Source organism: Beta vulgaris, chromosome 3 (genome assembly GCF_026745355.1).
Source record: "Beta vulgaris subsp. vulgaris cultivar EL10 chromosome 3, EL10.2, whole genome shotgun sequence".
NCBI lineage: Eukaryota > Viridiplantae > Streptophyta > Magnoliopsida > Caryophyllales > Amaranthaceae > Beta > Beta vulgaris.
In genome coordinates this window covers 37,210,569-37,230,891 of record NC_079204.1, presented here as the reverse complement: position 1 = coordinate 37,230,891, position 20,323 = coordinate 37,210,569, and the positions used below count along the sequence as shown (strand labels likewise).

The window sequence follows — 20,323 nt, the reverse complement described above, 5'->3', positions numbered from 1 at the left end:
CCGCAAACTAACCCAAACCGCGAAAAAACGATTTTGGTTGTGGTTTGGTGCGGTCCAGACCGCACTCTGAACAACCCTATGTAGGGGTATATTAGTAACTTCACCGTAGATGGGTCGGTCCATGAAATGAGCCCAAACATGTTTCATACAATCTTCGGGCTATTTATGCATCTATTTCATACAATATACACGAATTCATATAACAAGTTTCACACATTCTACATGAAATCTATGCACCTATTTTCATAAAGATTGCACAAAGTAGGACATCAAATTTCATACGCTTTGCATGAAATTGGGGAAATTTTCTGGAAAAACGAATCACAACATTTACATATGAACCGAGGCTACAAAGGTCTTAATATCATTTACTGTAGATCTAAAACAGATTATTGCAATTATTAAAAAAAAAAAAACAAGGTCTCTTAATTTTATTTTTCTCCAAAGGTGAGATGAGGAGAGGGAAGTTTTCTTCTTGATGAATGCAAAAATAAGGGTTTGGGGTCCTTTTTAGTAAACACGGATTGCATTTAGCATTCCTCAAGTCTATAATTCTTGTCTAAAGCCCGGATTATGCACTAGGGTGCACAATGCTCATTGTGCACCCTAAAGTTCTTATAAAAGAACACATAATTTAAAATTAAAGAACATGTAAATTCCCAATTACAAAAGAACATAGGTCATAATGAAAAGATCATATGGTAAATGAACAAACCATCTAAACTAAAAGAACATACCTTTTAAAATTCAAATTTATATTTAAAAAGGTGAAACAATTTGCAAGATTTAAGGAAACAAATAACAAGTTTTATCGAAATCATGGAATGTTCAAATTTTAAAACTACATCGTTTAAAAGAGGGTGCACCATCCTTTACATGCATTAGGGTGCATATTCGTCATCGTTTATCATTCTCGAGGTTCAAGCTTTAAAAAGAAAAGTGACAGTCCCATGTAAGTATTGAAAGTGAATATCTTGTTCGAGCACTTTCCTCCAAAACTTGCTTTGCATGTTCCAAACATTCACAATATGAAGAAAGCCAATTCATTCGAATACTCCATCACCTTTATTAATACTTCTTACCTACAAGGTCATACATACCATTACACTAAATTTACATAGAATTACAACAGAGAAATAAAATAACATACATCAACCGACTACCGAACTGAAGAACATATATGCAAATTGTAATTTGCTTGAGAAGTTACAAGGTGCACTAAACAAGTGGAGTAACCAAGAATGAACCGTCAGTAAGTGGAACAATTAGGTAGTAAATCCTGATAGCAATACTTAATTGATGACCTGCTGAGCACCAACGCCATTGAAAAAATAGTTTCATCACTTTCAGTGGCAGAATCTTTGCAGGAAGGACGGGTGCCAAATTTGCCGGACAGCAGGATCATTACAACCATTGATAAATATATATTGACCGATTTCCAGGTTGAATTAATTGGTGAAGCTCCCAAATGTGCTTCCTTAGATGTCCCTTGCGTACTATCAGATAACATATTAACAATGCGTGGTTCATTTCCAATCAGGCCATCTGATTGAATCTGTTGACTTGTTCCTCACACCTGAGGTGCCAGTACTTCCTGGGGAATTATACCATACTCGCTCCAACTGGAAGACAGAAAATATATTGCTTCAGGAACACGTTGTTACACTCTGTAAGACCATCTCACTTTTTATCTTAAAGGGAACACTTTCAGTATACCCTATTTTTTGTGAGACCCCATTAGCTCAAATAGTAAAGTAAGGTCTTTTTGTACACCAACAACAAAACAAAATAGGTTAAAAAAGTGGTTTCAAAGCAATCCAAACAAGAGAAAAGAAATAGCACGTTAAATCAGACTAATATTATTGGCTTCTCGCCTTACCAAGATATACCCCAGGTGAGATAAATAAAATAGAACAAGTTGTTTTAGATAGAAATGCACAAAATATGGAAGAGGATAAATCGATGATATGCAACATATCTACATCAGGACTTTGACAAGAAAACATGACAAAATAGAGGACATGCAACATACCCCAGCTATGACGACAGTATCACCTTCCTTTACACCAGAAGCAATCAAAGATTTGTTAACACCACAAGCCTCAAGAACATGTTGGAACCTTCTATCTGAATCCACGTACCTGTATACATAACAAAAATGCGATAAACAATTTGCACTTTCTTAAGACAACTCAAAAGTAGAACAATAAGTCTCCTCTCTGTGATTTAAGCAAATCCAAGAGAGAGATACTCCAAACAAAAATTTATTTGGAGCTGTCGTATTTCTAGCCTGTAACTGGTGCCTCATGCCATCACATCACTGATGTTGAATAGGGGGTAGTACCATTGTTCTTTTTACAGGAAGGGGTTTTGAGGAAATGGTGGAGACCAATTGGAAAATTGCTACAAGCACTCAAACTCAATGGGGACATGAGGTTCAGAACCTAAACCTAAACAAGTGATGGTTATAGGTTATTACACAACCAACTAAGAACTTAAGGTGAACTACAAAACGCACAACTTCTATGGTAATAGGGAGAGTAAGCACCTCCAAACAAAGTCACACTTTCAAACAAATGCCAAGAAAACTATCAAAAAACCAAATAAACCGAAGAAAGTTCACTCTTAGCTCTACATTGTAAATGCTGATCAGTGTAATACTATGTGTCTGTGCAGTGTAATATTATTTCTTCTTCTGTTGTTTGTCCTTTTGTACAGCGCACTAGGTTGCACATATATTTAAGTTTTCCTTCATGTCTAGTATGGGTGTGTGTGCGGGTGCGCGCGCGCGTGTGTACACACTTTTAGGTAAGGATCCCTAAGAGAGTGTACATTGAGGCGCAACCTTTTGATAAATATAGAAAGAAAACATTCTATTTGGAACTCGTTTTTTATTGTGTTTTTGGTGAGTGAAAACCTGTGAACCAGAAAGGTTGCAACTTTCTTCATAGTATTAGAGCATTGAAGGTTGCAGTCATTGTTAGATTATTCAAAGAGACTCTTTTATCAAGAATGACTGCTGAGAAGGACAAAGAGAAAGAAATTCATAAAAAGGAAGTAATGTGGATCCTCTCTACCTGGCTACCCCATAACAGTTGGATATTCCTCTTTCTTCATATCCTCCACTTGTCATCATTTAAAAGATGAAAGTTACTGTCATGAGTCATTCCTCTTTGACTGCCTCCCCCACTTGCTTTGCCAAAGATGAAACACTTGGATATTCGCAATTGTAATGGTTCAAAGGAATTTCTTTCATGCTCTCTTGCCAAACATCACAAACTGCCTTTTACTGTGAGTAATAGTATTGCTGCAGGTATAATTAATTTATTCCACGTTGATTTGTGGGGACCCGTAGAGTGAAGATGGATTACTGGATAAAGTTAATTTTTTACTATAGTTGATGACTATAGTAGAGTGATGTCACTTGGACTCAACTGATGTCTAGTAAGGAACAGGTAAAGGAATCATTAGTTATTGGGAAACAGGTAACCCTAAACTATGGAACATTTGCAATGGTAAACCGTTTTTCTTTTGAGTTTCAAAAAGAACCCTATACTTAGTAATATTATACAACCGTGACATTAATGATAGTTAAACCGTTACTTGGACCGTTAAACCTATTTACTATCCTAACCCAAGCTAACCCCAAACCACTACCTAACCCACTAAATCCCCACCCACCACCACTCTTCCACTGAAAACACTATACTCCTGTCACTCTCTCCCTTCCGATTACTTTCACTTTCTCCTCATCACTCCCTCCCTTCCCGTGACTTCTTTTCTCATCTCTCTTTCTATTCCGCTGCTGCCTCCCCAGATCTTCACTGAACCTTTGTTCTCTCCCCCTTCACAATATGTTGTTGCTGCCTCCCCAGATCTTCACCACCACTCTATTCTCGCCCCCTTCACGTTGGTGCTGCTACTGTTGTTGCGTTGCTCTTATTGTGACTGGGGCTTATCGGTGTTGGTGTTATCCCCCTCTGTCTCTTGCTCGAGTCTTCCTTCCTCCTCTGCCTGCTTCGCTCCGCCCCTCATTATTTCTTCCTTTATCTTGTTGATATGGGTGGTTTCGAGTAGTTAAATGGTGTTTTTGGTGGCTGGAGTGGGCTTTGGATTGATAGGTAGTTATTTCAAGGCTATCTAGGTTGGGATTTTGATAAGTCTTTGGTTTCAGGGGGGTGGGACAATGGTGGTGGGTGGTGTTTAGGTGGAGTGGGGTTCATGTGGAGGGGTGGAACAATAGTGGTTGGGTGGGATGTCAATGGGCTGGGTGGTGGTTGGGGGTTGGGGTTAACATGGGTTAGGTAAACCGATAATAATAGCGGTTGAATTAACGGTTTAACCATCATTAATGTCACAGTTGTATAATATTACTAAGTATAGGATTATTTTTGAAACTCAAAAGAAAAACTTACTGTTGCAAATGTTCCATAGTACAGGGTTACTAGTGGAAATTTCTCTTAGTTATTTCTTAATATATGTTGAAACTCAATTTGAAAAGAAGGTGAAGATGATAAGGAGTGACAATGTCACTTAGATAGTGCAAAGTGAATGTGGAGGAATGCTTAGAAGCAAAGTAATAGAACACCCGAAAAGCATACCTCAATAGAGTAGAAGGGTTGAGAGAAAGCATAGATATCTTCTAAAAGCAGCCAGATCACTGAGAATCCATGCAGGTTTGCCAATATTCTTGTGGGGTGAATGCATCCTTGCTGCAACTCACCTAATTAATTTCCTTCCAAGTAGTGTGATTAATTGGGATACTCCTTATGAGAGGCTGATGGAAAATAGGCCTATCTATGATCATTTAAGAGTCATAGGATGTCTTTGCTGTGCAAGCAAGACAGCAAAAGGAGACAAGTTTGCTGAGAAGGGCATAAAAGGTATCTTGGTAGGGTATCTTATGCTCAAAAGGTTTAGAAATTGTATGCTTTGCAGAAAAGATAACTCTTTGTTAATGGAGACGTAGGGTTTAAGGTTTTAGAAGAAATTTTGCCTTTCTTGAACATTAACTTGCAGGATAATGAGCAGAAAAATAACATGAAGAGACCTACCTTTGGTGAGAGGAAGAAAAGAAGACAGAATAGAGACTGAGTTATGGGAGGATATGGAAGAGGATGATGCAGTGGAGACCTTCAAGGCTGAAAGGAAAGAAGCAAATGTCAACAATGAACCTCAGAGTACAGAGTGGTGTGCAAGCCCATGAGATCAGTGGAAGATCAACAGAGAAGCTGCAGTTGATCACACAGAATCAGAACAGCTGAAGAGACCATCCAGAATCAGGAGCAATCCTGAAAGACTTACATATTATGCTTGCAATCTTCCTCCAAGCAACATGATGGAAGATAAGTCAGCAGTGGATGTGGCAACTTAGTGACCTAAGGTGTATAAATGAACATACACCAGAATACAGTTAATCTCTACGCAATATGCAACATAATAGGGAGCCACAATCCTATGATGAAGCTTCTAAGCAAGAAGAATGGAAAAGGGCCATGAGGAAGACTTAATGGCATTGGAGAAGAATGAGACTTGGGTAACAACAAGAGTTATCTCAAGGAAAGAAAACAATAGATTGCAAATGGATATACAAAAACAAACTGAGGCAAGATGAAAGCATTGAAAGATTGAAGGCAAGGCTTGTTTCCAGGGGAGACAGCCAATTGAAAGGAAAAGATTACAAGAACACCTTTTCTTTGGTAGCAAGATTTGCTACAGTGAGATCACTGATGGCCTTTGCTGCCATGAAAAGTTGGAAATTGAATAAGCTGGACATCAATAATGCCTTCTTACATGGTAGTGACAGAGAAGTGTTCATGAATTCACAACATGGGTACAAAGGGAAGAAGGATAAGTTTGGAAGCTGCACAAGAGCTTGTATGACTTGAAATAAGCCTCGAGACAATGGAATCTTGCTGTGAAAACTTTCGTATTGCAAGAGACTTCATTCAGTCGAATAGAGAATATTTTTATTTTGTGCGCAGCAAGGAGGAAGGCAGTGTGTTGTCTTAGTTTATGTGGATAATCTGTTGGTCACTGGAGATGACACAAGCTACATTGAATTACTGAAACAAGAACTTGATGCAGAGTTTACCACAAAAAAATTAGGTCAAATGAGGTACTTCCTCGGATTGGAAGTAGCTAGAAGTACCATTGGCATCTTGCTCAACCACAGGAAGTATGCATCAGATATTGTCAAAGACAGCAGACTAAAGGATTGTAAGAGTGCTAAGTTTCCCTTTCCGAAGGGAATCAAGTTGTGCACTTTGAAGGTGAGATTTTAGAAGATCCAGAGTCCAGAAGACTAATTGGGAGGTTGCTTTACATAAACCTCACTAGACCAGATATTACTTTCACATTAAAGGAACTAAGCACTAGGGGTTATTTTATCCAGCTGATGCTGAACTGAATGTGCAAAGCTATTGTGATGCAGACTGGGGAGCATGCACTTTTACGAGTTGGAAACTCCCTAATTTCCTTTAAAACCAAGAAGCAGAAGACTGTTTCTAAGTCCTGAGTCAGAATATAGAAGCATGTCACACAGACACACACAGCTATGAACTTGTTTGGGTGGATGGCATTCTACAGGATTTGCAAGTAACTATTCCTAAGCCTATCATCCTGTATTGTGGCAAACAAGGCAGCCACCTACATCGCAGAAAATCCTGTTTTTCATGAGAAAACAAAACATTTAAGGATGGACTGTCATTATGTGGAGATTGTGTTGAAGAAGGATTCATTTCTACAGCCTATGTCAAATCCAATCTTCAACTTGCTGACTTATCATCCAAATCTCTCCCGAATATCAGCATAATTTTCTATCTTTCAAAGTCGGGACTGATTCCCTTAGCAGAAGTCCGACTTGAGAGGGGGGTCAAGAAAGTTCACTCTTAGCTTTACATTGTAAATGCTGATCACTGTAATACTATGTGTCCATGCATAGCGTAATATTTCTTCCTCTGTTATTTGTCCTTTTGTACAGCACACTAGGTTGCACATGGTTTTAGTTTTTCCTTCCTGTTTTATATATATATCAGCTTTTAGGTTAGGATCCCTATGGGGGTATAGATTAAGGCGCAGCCTTTTGAGAATATAGAAAGAGCACATTCTTTCCAGGACCCAACTTTTTGGGTGTTTTTGGTGAGTGGAAACTAGGTGAACCAGAAAGATTGCAGCTTCCTTCATAAACCTTGCTTTGAGCTGATGTAACGACATCAAGAAGTCATCATGGTCATTTTGATATTTTATCCAATTAGAAGTTCAATTCTAGCCTTGCATGTCTACTTTATTTAATGCATCAAATTTGGACAAGTTGTAATAATTGAGAGATTTTAAACTCCAATTTCTGGGTGTTCATGAATCCCTTCAACTCGAAAGTAGTTCTCAGTGCATCATAATGATTGTAGCTCAAACAGCAATTCCATAGTCGACATATTAATCCTCCGAATCCAATGGTCTTTGCAAAATAGAAAAAAGAAACAATAATTCTGTGGGTTCTGACTTCTGAGGCAAGTGGCATGTGGGGGTTCCTCAAGATATCTAAATTAGTCGCTGGAGGTGTTGATGTGCATACAATGAGAGATTATAAGAAAAAGTGCATTAGGTAAAGTCCTTGAAAGAGCACATATAAGCATACAACTGATACAGATTAATGCATATAGTGCCAAGGTAACATACCGCCAGTTTGTCATTTGAACAAACCGCTCTAATCCATCTCCAATGACATGCCATGTCTTTGAGCTAATGTCATGAGTAATCTCAAACTCATTTATAGGGACAGCTCGTTTCTTCTTTATCCTGTCCGCCACGTGATTAAGATTGACAGGAGCGGCCCAACCTGTAATGTATTATTTTTGTAAATCGATGTCAGGATTCAGTATATATACATGTAAATAGAGAGTTTTTTTTTTTTAACTTCCTTTATTTGAGAATAAAAGGCCATATTTGACTCTATTTTCTGAAAACTTTTACCTTAAGCTTCGATCACTACATATACGTATAACTGATAAGATGACTTCCCTCATTCTTTTTCTATTGCAAGTTTGCAACATATACCTCTTTTGGTAGTTTCATATCTCTTGCAACATTTCCTCTTTTGGTAACAAAGGTTACCCAATTGGACCACATAGTCCTTATTAAGTCTACCTAAATCTATCATTAATTACCCACCAACCAATCACATGAGTTATTTCTGCCAAACCCCACTACCCTTATAATTTCCTTAAAAGTGTGCCCAAATCATTTTGTACTTCTTAATAAATTCAATAAGGAAATCTCACATTATAGATCATTATGTACTTCTTAATAAATTCACTCCTACTTCAAATGAATACCGCAAACAAATAATAAATAGACTTCCATTTCTAATTTTGACACTATTCATAAGTAAAGAAATTTTTCCAATATATACGAAAAACATATTCATGTGGGGCCTTGTTTGATTCATCTTATTGCGTACATTAGAAAAATCAAACTTTCATAATTTTTACTAATATGTAATTAAAGATATTAACGATGCAAAACGTGCATTGGCAAATGTGCATTGGAGAAATGGGAAGTCTATTTAGGGACAGAGGGAGTATATCTTAAGAATTCCACTTATAACAGGTTCAAGGGGGGAGGGTAAGGGATCTGAACCCTGGTTCTAAGACCATCTTAGAGAACCAAAAAGGAAAGACAAGGCCAACACTCCAGGAAGGGGTAAATTAAGATCCCTCCATTCTGCAGATAAGTTTTTCTGCAGTAGGTCAATGTGTTATCTTTCTTCTTGTGTTGTCTATATCTTAAACTACTACTTCCATTTCGTACTAAGTGTCCAATCAAGTTATCTAATTCTATGTTCTGTAACTCAAATAATAACTAACATAAAAACAAGTGATACCAATAAATTATATCCGTCCGGATTTGAACACCAATGCAATTACTAATGAGTATAACATGTAAGCATAACCTCAAAAGACAATTTTACAGAAATAGAAAAGTAATTAATTCTTTTAGATCTTGGAAATTATATTAAGAGTCACTGAGATAACAACTAGATAAAGGCTGAAACAAGGATAGAAAGAATGTTCGTTCAGCAACATGTGCCATGCAGAAAAGCAATTATTTTTCAATCCCTTCTTTATCTTCTTTTTTGGAGAACAGAAAAAAAAAATTAAATAAGATAAGGCAAGTACCACCATTGGAGCACATTATATGATTCATTCAGGCTGGATATAACAAATGATGCTTATTGAGAGTTGCAAAACATAAAAAAAGAACAAGTACTTACCTTCAACCTCCTTTACAGCTTCCCTAACTTGCCTTACTAGCTCATAGGCAGCACAAACTACTTCATGAGTACCCTGTTTACTAATAGCACTCATGCAGAAAGATTGAATACCCTTAGCCAGAAGGTGTTCCTTGAATATTTCCCATCTTTCAGATGCTTCTGGAAGATCCATCTTGTTAAAAGCAACTAAATAAGGCTTTTCTGCAAGTTCAGGGTTAAACAATTCAAGCTCCAGACGAATTGCATCAAACTCATATTCTGGCTGTGGGGATGAACCATCAACAACATGCACCTGATATATATTGCAGACAGGCACTTGTAAGAGTAGCTTATGTATACGGTTAAGAAGCTAAGCAACTATTAGCAACATAGAAAGAGAATGGTAGCCTTGGCTTGTGCACATATATATTCAAGCCTCGAGTGGGGCCATGTCTTTCCCTCTGCTTGCCCTAAAAAACCTTCATATCAACACCTAATCTTGTTAGCTTTTAGCAGCGGGAGCTAGAATATAGCCACAACAGTATTAGTTGCTCACATAAACAGCCTCTATTTGTTTTCTCATTTTGGCACTTCTCATGTTACAAATCTAGTCAAATTTCTACAACAGGGTTTCGGCACCCCTGAGGTTCAGATCCTGGGTTCACCGCGAAGATGCCAAAGATGGATTGAAGTAAACCATCAAAGCAAACAAAAACTAATCAAACAAAGAAGAGAACTACATCGTTTTAAAAACCAACAAAGGAAAGATAGAGCGATATTGCCACTAGACTGATATCTATGAAGGATCTGAAAGGCAATATAATATATCTTAAGCTGCACATGCCTAATAACTTAAGAACATGCATAGAAATTAAAGAACCAAGCACAGTGACCCAGCTCAGCAGAAGACATCACAGGTCAGATCATAAATCATCCAATCACCAGCACAAGATTCCTATTGTCAGAGATATAAATGCATTTGTTGGGCATAATCTAGATCTTTCTTGAGAGAAAGAAATCAGAATTTTCATATCTCCCTCTTACCCTTGTCATTTTCAGGAAACAGCATCACCTCAGCCATTTAATCACAATATTAAGGGGTTCAACAATCATCCTTGTCTACCGACAAGAAGTAAAATTATCAGTAACTTGAGTAAAAACAAATTTAAACCTGATACTTCCAACGGTCTTCAATATGCTACTCTCTCATCGTTTCACGTTAAGTACTCATGTTAGTTTCTTGCACTAAAACATAAGCATAGAAGCTTAAAACAAGGATATGGAAAATTTTATAACATAGCCGAGTGTGATGACTGGACGCGTACTCATCTCCGACATGATATGCAAGTCCGAGCAACATAGGTCATTTGATATAAATTATGTCAGACTCTTTATCTCTGTATAATCAATAACTAAGATGCTAATAACTTGTAGAGCAAGGGGTATTTCATGTACCAGGACAGAACATCTTTCAGTATGTCGTAGAAATTCATGGCCTAAACCAAAACCTCGGTGTGCACCTTCAAGCAAACCTGGTAAATCAGCTACAATCATTGTTGAATCATAGTCAAATGAAACTACACCAAGATTTGGAAGCAAAGTTGTGAAAGGGTAGTTTGCAATTTCTGGTCTAGCAGCACTTATGACACTCAGAAGTGTGCTTTTTCCAGCATTTGGTGCACCAACAATTCCGACGTCGGCAACTAGCTTGAGCTCCAAGTCCAACCACCTGATTGTAGTATTATGTTAATCTCAAAATCGAAGAGCCATACGTAGCCAAAGTCACAAATTCAGCAAAAAAAACACAGGAAAAGGATGAACATCATCTGAATAAATTAAGGATCAACAATATACTTTTTGGGGTTAATATCATTTATCCAAAGGATGTGTAAAGTAGTCCACTCTCCTTTATGTTTGACTACTGTGTATATTATGTAACAAATTCATATCATGGGACTCAAGCAAATATTATCAAGCCAAACATAAGTCAAAAACCTGTCTAAGGTAGTTATACTCACATAGTCACATCTACAAGCCAATGGATGCTTAAATAAAAAATGTACTCTCTCTATGCCACCTTCCTTCAGTACACTCAAAGCCTAATAGATCGACTGCACAACCTAACTTTCTAAACAAATGTTGTTGGAAACAAATTTTGTGGTAGGATGGCATACATGCAGCTTCTCTACTGTTTGGACCAAGATCACCCCAACACCTACATGCTACATCCTATAGATACATCCAAAATATAACTAGCCTACTTTGCAATTGTATGGCAATCTTCAGCAAGAAACTTGAGAAGGAACGTGGACCTCTAGGATTTCATCAAAGCCAGTGGGTTGAAGTGGAAGAGTGCCATGGTGTTTCTATGGCATGGAATGTTGGGCTGTAAAACATTGTCATGTACATAAGATGAATGTGGCGGAAATGCATATGTTACGTCGGATGTGTGGACATACACAAAAAGATCAGTTGAGGAAAGTGATAGTTAAAAAGAAAGTAGGGTTACATCGAGAACAAGATGAAGAAGAATTAACTACAATGGTTTGGACATGTAAGACGGAGACCAATTGATTACCGATTAGAAGGGTTGAAGAGTGGCAAAGTGATGGGATTGTAAGGGGTAGCGAAAGACGTACGAAAACTTGGATGAGGGTGATTGAGACTTGAGAATAAAATGAGATTATGCGTTCTAATTGGGATGCAGAAAATATGGAGCTAGATAGGGTATAGTGGAGGGAGACAATCTAATGCTAGTGACACAATTTGACTCTACATTTATTCCTATTGATCCCGTTTACTATACTCCTTTAAGTTTTGTGAACTTTTTTCCCGAAAGCATTTTTTTTCTACAATCAAGGTTTTCTCAAACCCTTCCATTTTCTTCACATTTTTTTCCCTTTACCCTCACTTATAAATCCTTTTTGAAATTTCATTTTTATTCCTCATATTTGGATTTCTTTGTACACCTCATTTGCTTCTTCTTACTTATGTTGTATATTACTCTTTTAAACTTAATCTGTTACATTAGGGGTTTCATTTGTCATGACGATTCATGCTAGCCGACCCAAATAATCTGGGACTAAAGCTTTTTTGTTGTTGGCATTAGTTATGGTCACAACTAACAAGACTTCGACAGCTATGATGATCTAGTTGGATTAATGAATGAAGCGTTGCAGACAAGAAAATTGTGAAACTTATGCATGAGATAGACTATGAGAAGTAAAGATCTACCTCATCCAGTTTCAAAAAGTTAACAAAAAATCTGACATTTTAACAGTACGCAGTGACACTGATCGTAGAGTGACAAGTATTTACCCGAGTTAACCCTCTGAATTTGACCACTTTAGCTCTTATGTAGTCAACCTCTAATGCTTTAAATCAGCGATGAAGCATTATGGGGTTAAAGATTTAAGTTATTTTGCAATTGGACGCACAGGGAACGACAAATCCAAAAAAGATGGGTCTCAAGCACTACCCCATGACCATGGTGTTGTATTCATCTGTGGTGGTGGCTAATCAGAACTTCCAGGCAGATAGCTCAGTTCAGGATCCCCACAACCGAGGATAGCCATGGACCATGGCATCCAAGCAGAGATCTAGAACGTCTGAAACCCCACGATGTGTTATGGATCCTCACGGCTGTTGTATTGCTTACCCCCAAGGGGATTAGAGTGGAATTTCAGAAGACTGAATGTTTACGTCTAAATCCCCATGACTGCAGAACTGTTCACCAATAACCATGGACATTGATTCTATTTATCCTTTGCTTCAACCTCTTTAATGCATTCCACCAACCTTCCACATCTTCTAGCACTCAACTCCCATCCCCCCCCCCTCCCCCACCCTCCCCCCAAAAAAATAATTACAGAAATAAACAAATATCATTATCTTCTTCAGTTCTTGTCATCAGCATCTACACAGATAGGAATACTCTCTCCGTCTCCTTTCTTTTTGCCCCATGGCGTTTTAGTCACTTTCTTCAGGACATAGAAAAACAAATTTGGGGCAAACAAAAGCAGAAAGGAGTATGCAATATAGCCACAAACAGTCAAACAGAAGAAAACATTAAAGCAAAAGTAACAGCCACAAATAGATCACAAGTAATAGAGGATACTAAGGGTATTCTTGTAATTGTACTATTGTACACGATATTATATGAGTCCCAGGCACCCGTGTTAGGGTAAGCCGTATCATTATTTTTCACATGGTATCAAGAGCAAGAATTTTTGATCCTTAAACCCTAATTCTTGCTTTGCTTCCGCTCCTCTTACTGCATTTGCCGATGACTTCCTCTGCTTCCATGTCTCTTCTTCGACGGCTCCTCTAACTTCTTAGGCGCAGGTCCTTGTCACCTCGCTGCCATCCGTGGGAACCGTCCTGCACACGTCATCCTCGCTTGATCAAGGTTCGCAGCCACGCACTACACATTGCGCACCTAGCCTCGGCTTTGCGCAGCATCTTAGCCATGGCGACTCACTGGTTACGCTGCCCTTCACGTGGACTCCCACGCATCCTACGCCTCGTTGTCTGTTCGAGGCTGCCTCGTCGAACTTCGGTGCTGCTGCCAAGCAATATACTGGGCTGCACTCTTCCGTGCCCCATGGTGCTTCACCGCAGAACCACTTTGGTGGCTCTACACTCGCCGGACAGCACGGTTTGCTGCCACACCATCATACTCCCTCCGGTTTCGGTGCTCCGCCAGGGTTCTTTTCCTTTCAACCCAACCTTGCTTCATTATCCTTGACTCTGGTAAATTCTACTTCTAATGTTAAGAATATTGTTACTACTGTTCTTCGGACTGTTGAGAATTATTTGCCATGAGGTAGTCAATTTGAATTGTTTTTGGTATCGCATGGTTTATTAGGAATGCTTGATGGTTCTATTACTATGCCTGATGTTTATTTGCTTGATCATCAAAATCGTGAATCTATGAATCCTGAGTTTTATCATTGGTTACGCATTGATCAAACTATTTGTTCATGGTTATTTGCTACTTTATTTGAAGACATGCTTGTTGAGGTGCATGATGTTAAATTTTCCACGTTAATATGGCAACGAATCCAATCTCGCTTTATGAATGCCAGTTTGGCTAGGTCCATGGTATTAAAAAGTGTGTTACAACATGTTTCTAAGACCAAATCTCAATCCATGGATACATATACGAGAAATCAAACTCATTGCTGATTCTCTTGCTGCCATTGGTGCCCCTGTTTTATCGCGAGATTGGATTCAACATACTATTATGGGTCTTGGAAAGGAGTATGACTCCTTAACCACTAGTATTACTCACTTTTCTGGCAATTTGACTTTCAATGAAGTCCGTGAGAAATTATTGATCCAAGAACAGATCATTAAAGGTCGTCATACTCGGGAGCAAGGGTTTGCTACTCATAAACTTTTCGTAGCTAGTACTCTTAGTCCTTCTCCTTCCTATGAGTCTCAAACTTCCACACCTAGCTCTCGTAACAACAACTATGGTGTTCGTGGAGGTGGAAAGGGTCGTAAGAACAACCGTGGTGGTCGTGGAAAAGGCCGTAGCGGGGGTGCAAAGCAAAACCAAACAACAATCTTCGGGATGTCCAGTTATATGTAATTCTGTTTTGTCATCTAAAAGTCATTGTAGCCCTTACTTCTTGCGATACTAACCATTCTTTTACGGGGAGTTCTAATGTTGAGGGTGTGTTTAGTTCTCATCCCACAAATACAGTCTGTCAAATCTGTTTCCATCCAGGTCATTCTGCTGCTGTTTCCTGCCCATCTCGTTATGCTTAGACATCATCGAATGTTGCCCTTGTTGGCCTTCCCACACTACTTGGTTTCCTGATACTGGAGCATCTTCTCACATAACCAACGACACAGGTATTCTATCAAATAAATCTATCCATACTGCCAAGTCTCGGTTGAAGTTGCAAATGGTACTCAAATCCCAATAAAACATGTTGGCACAGTTACATTAAACTCTAACAGTCTTCCTTTGGTTCTCAATTCAGTCTATCATTGTCCTAATATTAAATTAAATTTAATATCAGTTCAAAAATTGGCTAAAGATAACAATTGTACTGTGAGTTTTAATGGATCTCATCTTTTTGTTAAGGACAATCGGTCGGGGGAGGTGCTTCTCAAAGCTTCTAGTCAAGGTAATGTTTATCCAATCACCCTCACCACCCATCCTAGGCGGCAAGTTCTGTCCCTTTCTGCTCCCGGTCCTACTTAGCATCGTCGTCTTGGTCACTGTGGTGATAGAGTTTTGGGTACTCTTAAGAACAATTAGGCCATTGTTTGTGCCACTAGTCATTTGTTTGATTGTGTTTCGTGTTGCTTAGGCAAGTCTCATCGTCTTCCTTTCCAGGATGTAATACACTCTTTTGACAAACCTTTGCAATTAGTTCATTCTAATTTATGGCAATCAAATATCTTATCCAATCTTGGTTTTAAATATTATGTTTGTTTTGTTGATGATTTTTCTCGCTACACTTGGATTTATCCCTTGAAACGGAAATCGAAAGTCCATGACCGTTTTTTGGATTTTCAAACATTAGTTAAGAATTTATTTGAGTGCAAAATTAAATACTACCAAAGTGATGGAGGTCGGGAATTTGATAATCAAACACTACTTGATCATTTTTCGAAAATGTGGTATTGCGTTTCGAAAATCGTGCCCGGACACCCAACAACAGAATGGTGTTGCTCAACGAAAGCATCGACATGTAATTGAACTTGCACGAATTACGCTCACCGAGTCCATGCTTCTGGGTCAATTATTACTGCATACATCATCAATCGCTTGCCCACTCCTGTTTTCAAAGGTGTCTCTCCATTTGAAAAGTTATTTTCAAAATCTCCTTATTACTCATTCTTACGAGTGTTTAGGTGTGAGTGTTTTCCGAATTTTGTTGCGAAACCATCAAATAAATGGACTCCGCGTTCTATGCAATGTGTGTTTAATGTGTGTTTATTGGGTATGCTGCAGGTTACAAGGGTTATCGTTGTTATGAACCCAAGTCAAGTCGTGTCTATGTGAGTCATAATGTCAATTTCATGAATCTGTTTTCCCGTATCGCACTCTTGTAGCGTCTTGTCCTTCATCCTTGACTACCTCTAGTTACACAGACCCCTCCATTCTCCACTTACCTTGGCCATTAGCAACATTCACTGCGCCCTACGGCTCGTCTACCTCTTCGGTAGTCCCTTGCCCAACATCTTGTGCCACTCTTCATCGGCAGCAAAGTCCACCCCCACCCATGGCCTAGACCTCTCCCCCATGCCTATCTCGTGGGCTCACTGCCTTCCCCAACTTGCAGCTCCCCCCCAGCTCCTACACTCCCCCCCACCTCCCCCGAGCTCCCCCCACCTCCTACGCTCCCCACCACCTCCTACCTGTGGCCTAGCACCCCTCCCCACGCAGTATTCCCCCACCCCCTACCCGTGACCGAGGCAACCCCCCCCCCCGCCTAGCTCGTGGTACTCGCTGCATCTCTCGGATAGCAGCAACCCCCCTCCCCTTACCCGTGGCCTAGGCACCCCCCGCCTGGCCCATGTTCCTCGCTGCCCGCAAAGTCTAGCAGCCCATGTCCTCCACTAGCTCCATTGCACACCCCGTGCCATCCCCTGTCTATCACCCCTACTACCATTAATCCTACTTCCATGTCCGACCACACTTCCCCTTTGACAGCACCTCCTCTTACTGGGGTCTTTGTTGCTCCGTCTTCGCAAAACAATCATGACATGAAAACTCGTGCTAAAGACGGTATTTTCAAACCAAAATCCATCTTAAATTTAAATACTCTTGAAAAAGAACGGGCTCCCACTTGTTTCTCTAAAGCAAATAAAATTCCAAAATGGTGTCAAGCCCTGGCACAAGAGATAAATGCAATGCTTGTTAACAAAACTTGGGATTTGGTAGCGTCGAAGAACTTGGTTGGTACAAAATGGATTTATATCAGGTGATTAGGCCTAAGGCTCGTCTGGTTGCTCGTCGTTTTGGTCAACAGGAAGGTATCGATTATTCTGCAACTTTCGATCAACTACTGTTCGGCTGGTTTTAACTTTAGCTATTTCCTATCAGTGGGTCATTCATGAATTAGATGTGAAAAAGTTTTAATTACATGGTAATCTCATTGAAGAAGTCTATATGAAACAACCTGCAAGCTTTATTCATCCTGATTTTCCTAACCACATTTGTCGTCTTAGGAAAGCTATCTATGGTTTGAAACAAGCTCCTCGAGCTTGGTATCTTCGCTTCAGCAGTTTCTTGCTTCAATAGGGCTTCTTTTGTTCTCAATCTGATAATTCTATGTTTATCTTTCGTCGTGGCAAATATATTCTTTATCTTCTTCTATATGTTGATGATATTATTGTGAATTTGTGATCACCAAATTTATATCTCTATTGTCCTAGTTTGCTATGAAAGATTTAAGTAATCTTCATTATTTCTTAGGTGTTCTGTGTCAGAAAAAATATGTTCATGATCTTCTTCTCAAATTTCATCTGCACACTGTTAAACCAACTTGATCCCCTCTTCCTAGGAATACTCTTTCGCTTATAGATGGTGATCTCTGATCCTACTGTGTATCGCAATTTGGTTGCGGCTTCATAGTACTTGACTATGACAAGACCTGATATTACGTATGCTGTGCATTTAGTTTCCCAATTTATGCATGCTCCCCGCACATTTCACATGTTGGTTTGTGGCTTCGGCCCTCTAAGACCATGTCCATTATGATTGCATATGTTGGATAGTTATCGCTCCACCACTTGTTATGCCATCTTTCTTGATGGTAATCTCATCTCCTAGCGCTCGAAAAAGCAACCCATTGTCTCCAAGTCTCCCACAACAGAGTATCGTGTTGTTGCCTACACGGTACACGGCACTCTTTCGCTTCGATCCTTGTTTGCTCAGTTGGGCCTTATCAATCGTGCTCCCGTCAAGTTGTTCTGTGATAATGTTTCTGCTTCTTATCTTGTTGTCAACCCTATTTAGCATGATCGTAGTAAGCACATTAAGATTGATTATCATTTTGTACGGGAGCGTATTGCTCATGGTGACTTAGTGGTCCGGTATTTACTAAAGGTTTGTCTGTGAGCTTTTTGAGTTTTTGAGGTCCAATCTGCATTATCATTTTGTACGGGAGCGTATTGCTCATGGTGACTTAGTGGTCCGGTATTTACTAAAGGTTTGTCTGTGAGCTTTTTGAGTTTTTGAGGTCCAATCTGCACGTGGTTCCCCTGATTGAGAGGTATTAGAGGATACTAAACGTATTCTTGTAATTGTACTATTGTACACGATATTATATATACGAGTCCCAGGCACCCGTGTTAGGGTAAGCCATATCATTATCTTCACAACAAGCATTAGAAGTAGTGATATAACATATTTCCTCCGTTTCTAAATAAGTGCAACACTTCTTGTTTTCACGTTTACCAATGCATTATTTTAACCATTAATGTCTTCAATCATCAATAAGTAAAAATTATAAAAAGTTGATATTAAAAAAATTCACATTAAGACGAATCTAACAAAATCCCACATGACTATGTTTTTTCTAAAATGTAAATCACCAAAGCTAATTAAAGTTTAAAATGTGAATAGTAAACACTATGCAAATGTTGCACTTATTTAGAAACGGAGGAAGTAGTTAGTTAAAGTATAAAGTTAAAGCTGAATAGCAAAGGCACTCACATTTCAGGACCTTCCTCCCCATTTTCTGCAATCCTTGGCACCTTATTTAATCCTGACTTAAACGCAGCATTTCCTCGGCCACCTCTTCCCCCAGGCAAAAGCAGAGCCCTCTGCCCTGGATGCAACAACTCTAACAACACTTGGCCTTCAATCCTATCCTCCCTCGCCTCTCGAATCACTGTCCCTGGTGCAATCTTTACTACCACATCCTCCCCTTTAGCCCCATGCTGGTTACTCCCCTGCCCATGCGACCCTCGCCCCGCCCTAAAATGCACACAATTCCTGAACGGCAATAGCGAATTCATTGCTCCATCCACCTCTACATACACATTTCCTCCTCTCCCTCCATCTCCCCCTGATGGCCCCCCAAATGGCACATATTTCTCTCTCCTAAATGCCACCACACCATTTCCTCCATTTCCAGCTTTCGCAAATATCTTCGCCCTGTCGAAACATCTCATCACTGCTGGAACCCCCTTCTCCTTCTCATCTGTCTCCTCCCCTAATCCCTCGAATACTTCACCTTCGAAAACCACCATTTCATCATCATCATCATCTTCTTCGTCTACAAAATCATACTTTTCTTCTAATTTTTCATCGATAACATCTGGAACCTCATAGTCCTGATAATTAAACCCACTGAGCTTCTCCCCGTTATCTAGTTGATCAAATTCCCTCAATTCAACGGCGATTTTTTCGTCCTCGAATTTCGGAACAACGGTTGAGTCAGAAAGCTTGATTTCTCGATACGCGTCGATGAGGGAAGAGGCGAAAAAGTCATCTTTAGGTGGGAGACGAGTGTAGGTGGTTGCTTCAATGGCGATTGATGATGTTGATTTTTCATTTGATTTTGATTTTGATTTTGATTTTGATTTGGGGGAAAATTGGGGATTAGGGTTTTGTGGAAGCTTTTTGCGATATGGTTTATTGGGGCGAGAAGACGCGAGTGGTGAGAAGGATATGGATACGGAAGACATTGATGTTCAGCTCAACTGAGACAGCACTCAGCAGGGTTCAGTTATGGATGATATTTTGGCGGGTTTTACAAGATTTCCCTTCTTCCAATTTTAGGAGGGTAAAATGATTTTCGTTAAAACCAATTTACAATGAACAAGCAATTCCAAAATTTGTTTTCTATTGTTTGATTCTCTGTAAGAAAAATGATACTCCCTCCGTCCGATAATATAGTGCTTGTTTCTTTTTTCACGGTCTTCAAAATGTAACTTTGACCTTTAATATCTTCAATTCCTTATTAATAAAAAGTATAAAAAGTTGATATTATGAAACTACACATTGAGACGAATCTAACAAGATCCTACATGAATATGTTTTTTTATATATACAAATGAGAATATTCGGTCAAAGATTTTAAAGTTTGACCACCAAAAATG

The 20,323-nt window shown here is 39.2% G+C and overlaps 1 protein-coding gene across 1 annotated transcript; it reads right to left on the bottom strand.

Moving 5' to 3' along the window:
- Positions 1 to 1,042: 1,042 nt before the first annotated feature.
- Positions 1,043 to 20,052, bottom strand: LOC104883543 (GTP-binding protein OBGC, chloroplastic). Its single transcript, XM_010668085.4, has 6 exons — positions 18,933 to 20,052; positions 10,706 to 10,979; positions 9,272 to 9,563; positions 7,678 to 7,837; positions 2,033 to 2,141; positions 1,043 to 1,622 (listed from the first exon to the last, which is right to left on the bottom strand). Exons 1-6 carry the CDS (start codon positions 19,907 to 19,909, stop codon positions 1,527 to 1,529), a joined length of 1,908 nt encoding a protein of 635 aa, XP_010666387.2. The 5' UTR covers positions 19,910 to 20,052; the 3' UTR covers positions 1,043 to 1,526.
- Between the last annotated feature and the right edge of the window lie 271 nt (positions 20,053 to 20,323).

What these genes read in the sequence shown, in the direction of transcription:
- LOC104883543 (XM_010668085.4), bottom strand. Translation starts at nt 19,909, where the DNA reads ATGTCTTCCGTATCCATATCCTTCTCACCACTCGCGTCTTCTCGCCCC. An exon ending in CTGAAAGATGTTCTGTCCTG is followed by an intron (nt 9,564 to 10,705) that starts GTACATGAAATA and finishes AATATATATCAG; the next exon opens with GTGCATGTTGTTGATGGTTC. An exon ending in AGCTGTAAAGGAGGTTGAAG is followed by an intron (nt 7,838 to 9,271) that starts GTAAGTACTTGT and finishes AATACATTACAG; the next exon opens with GTTGGGCCGCTCCTGTCAAT.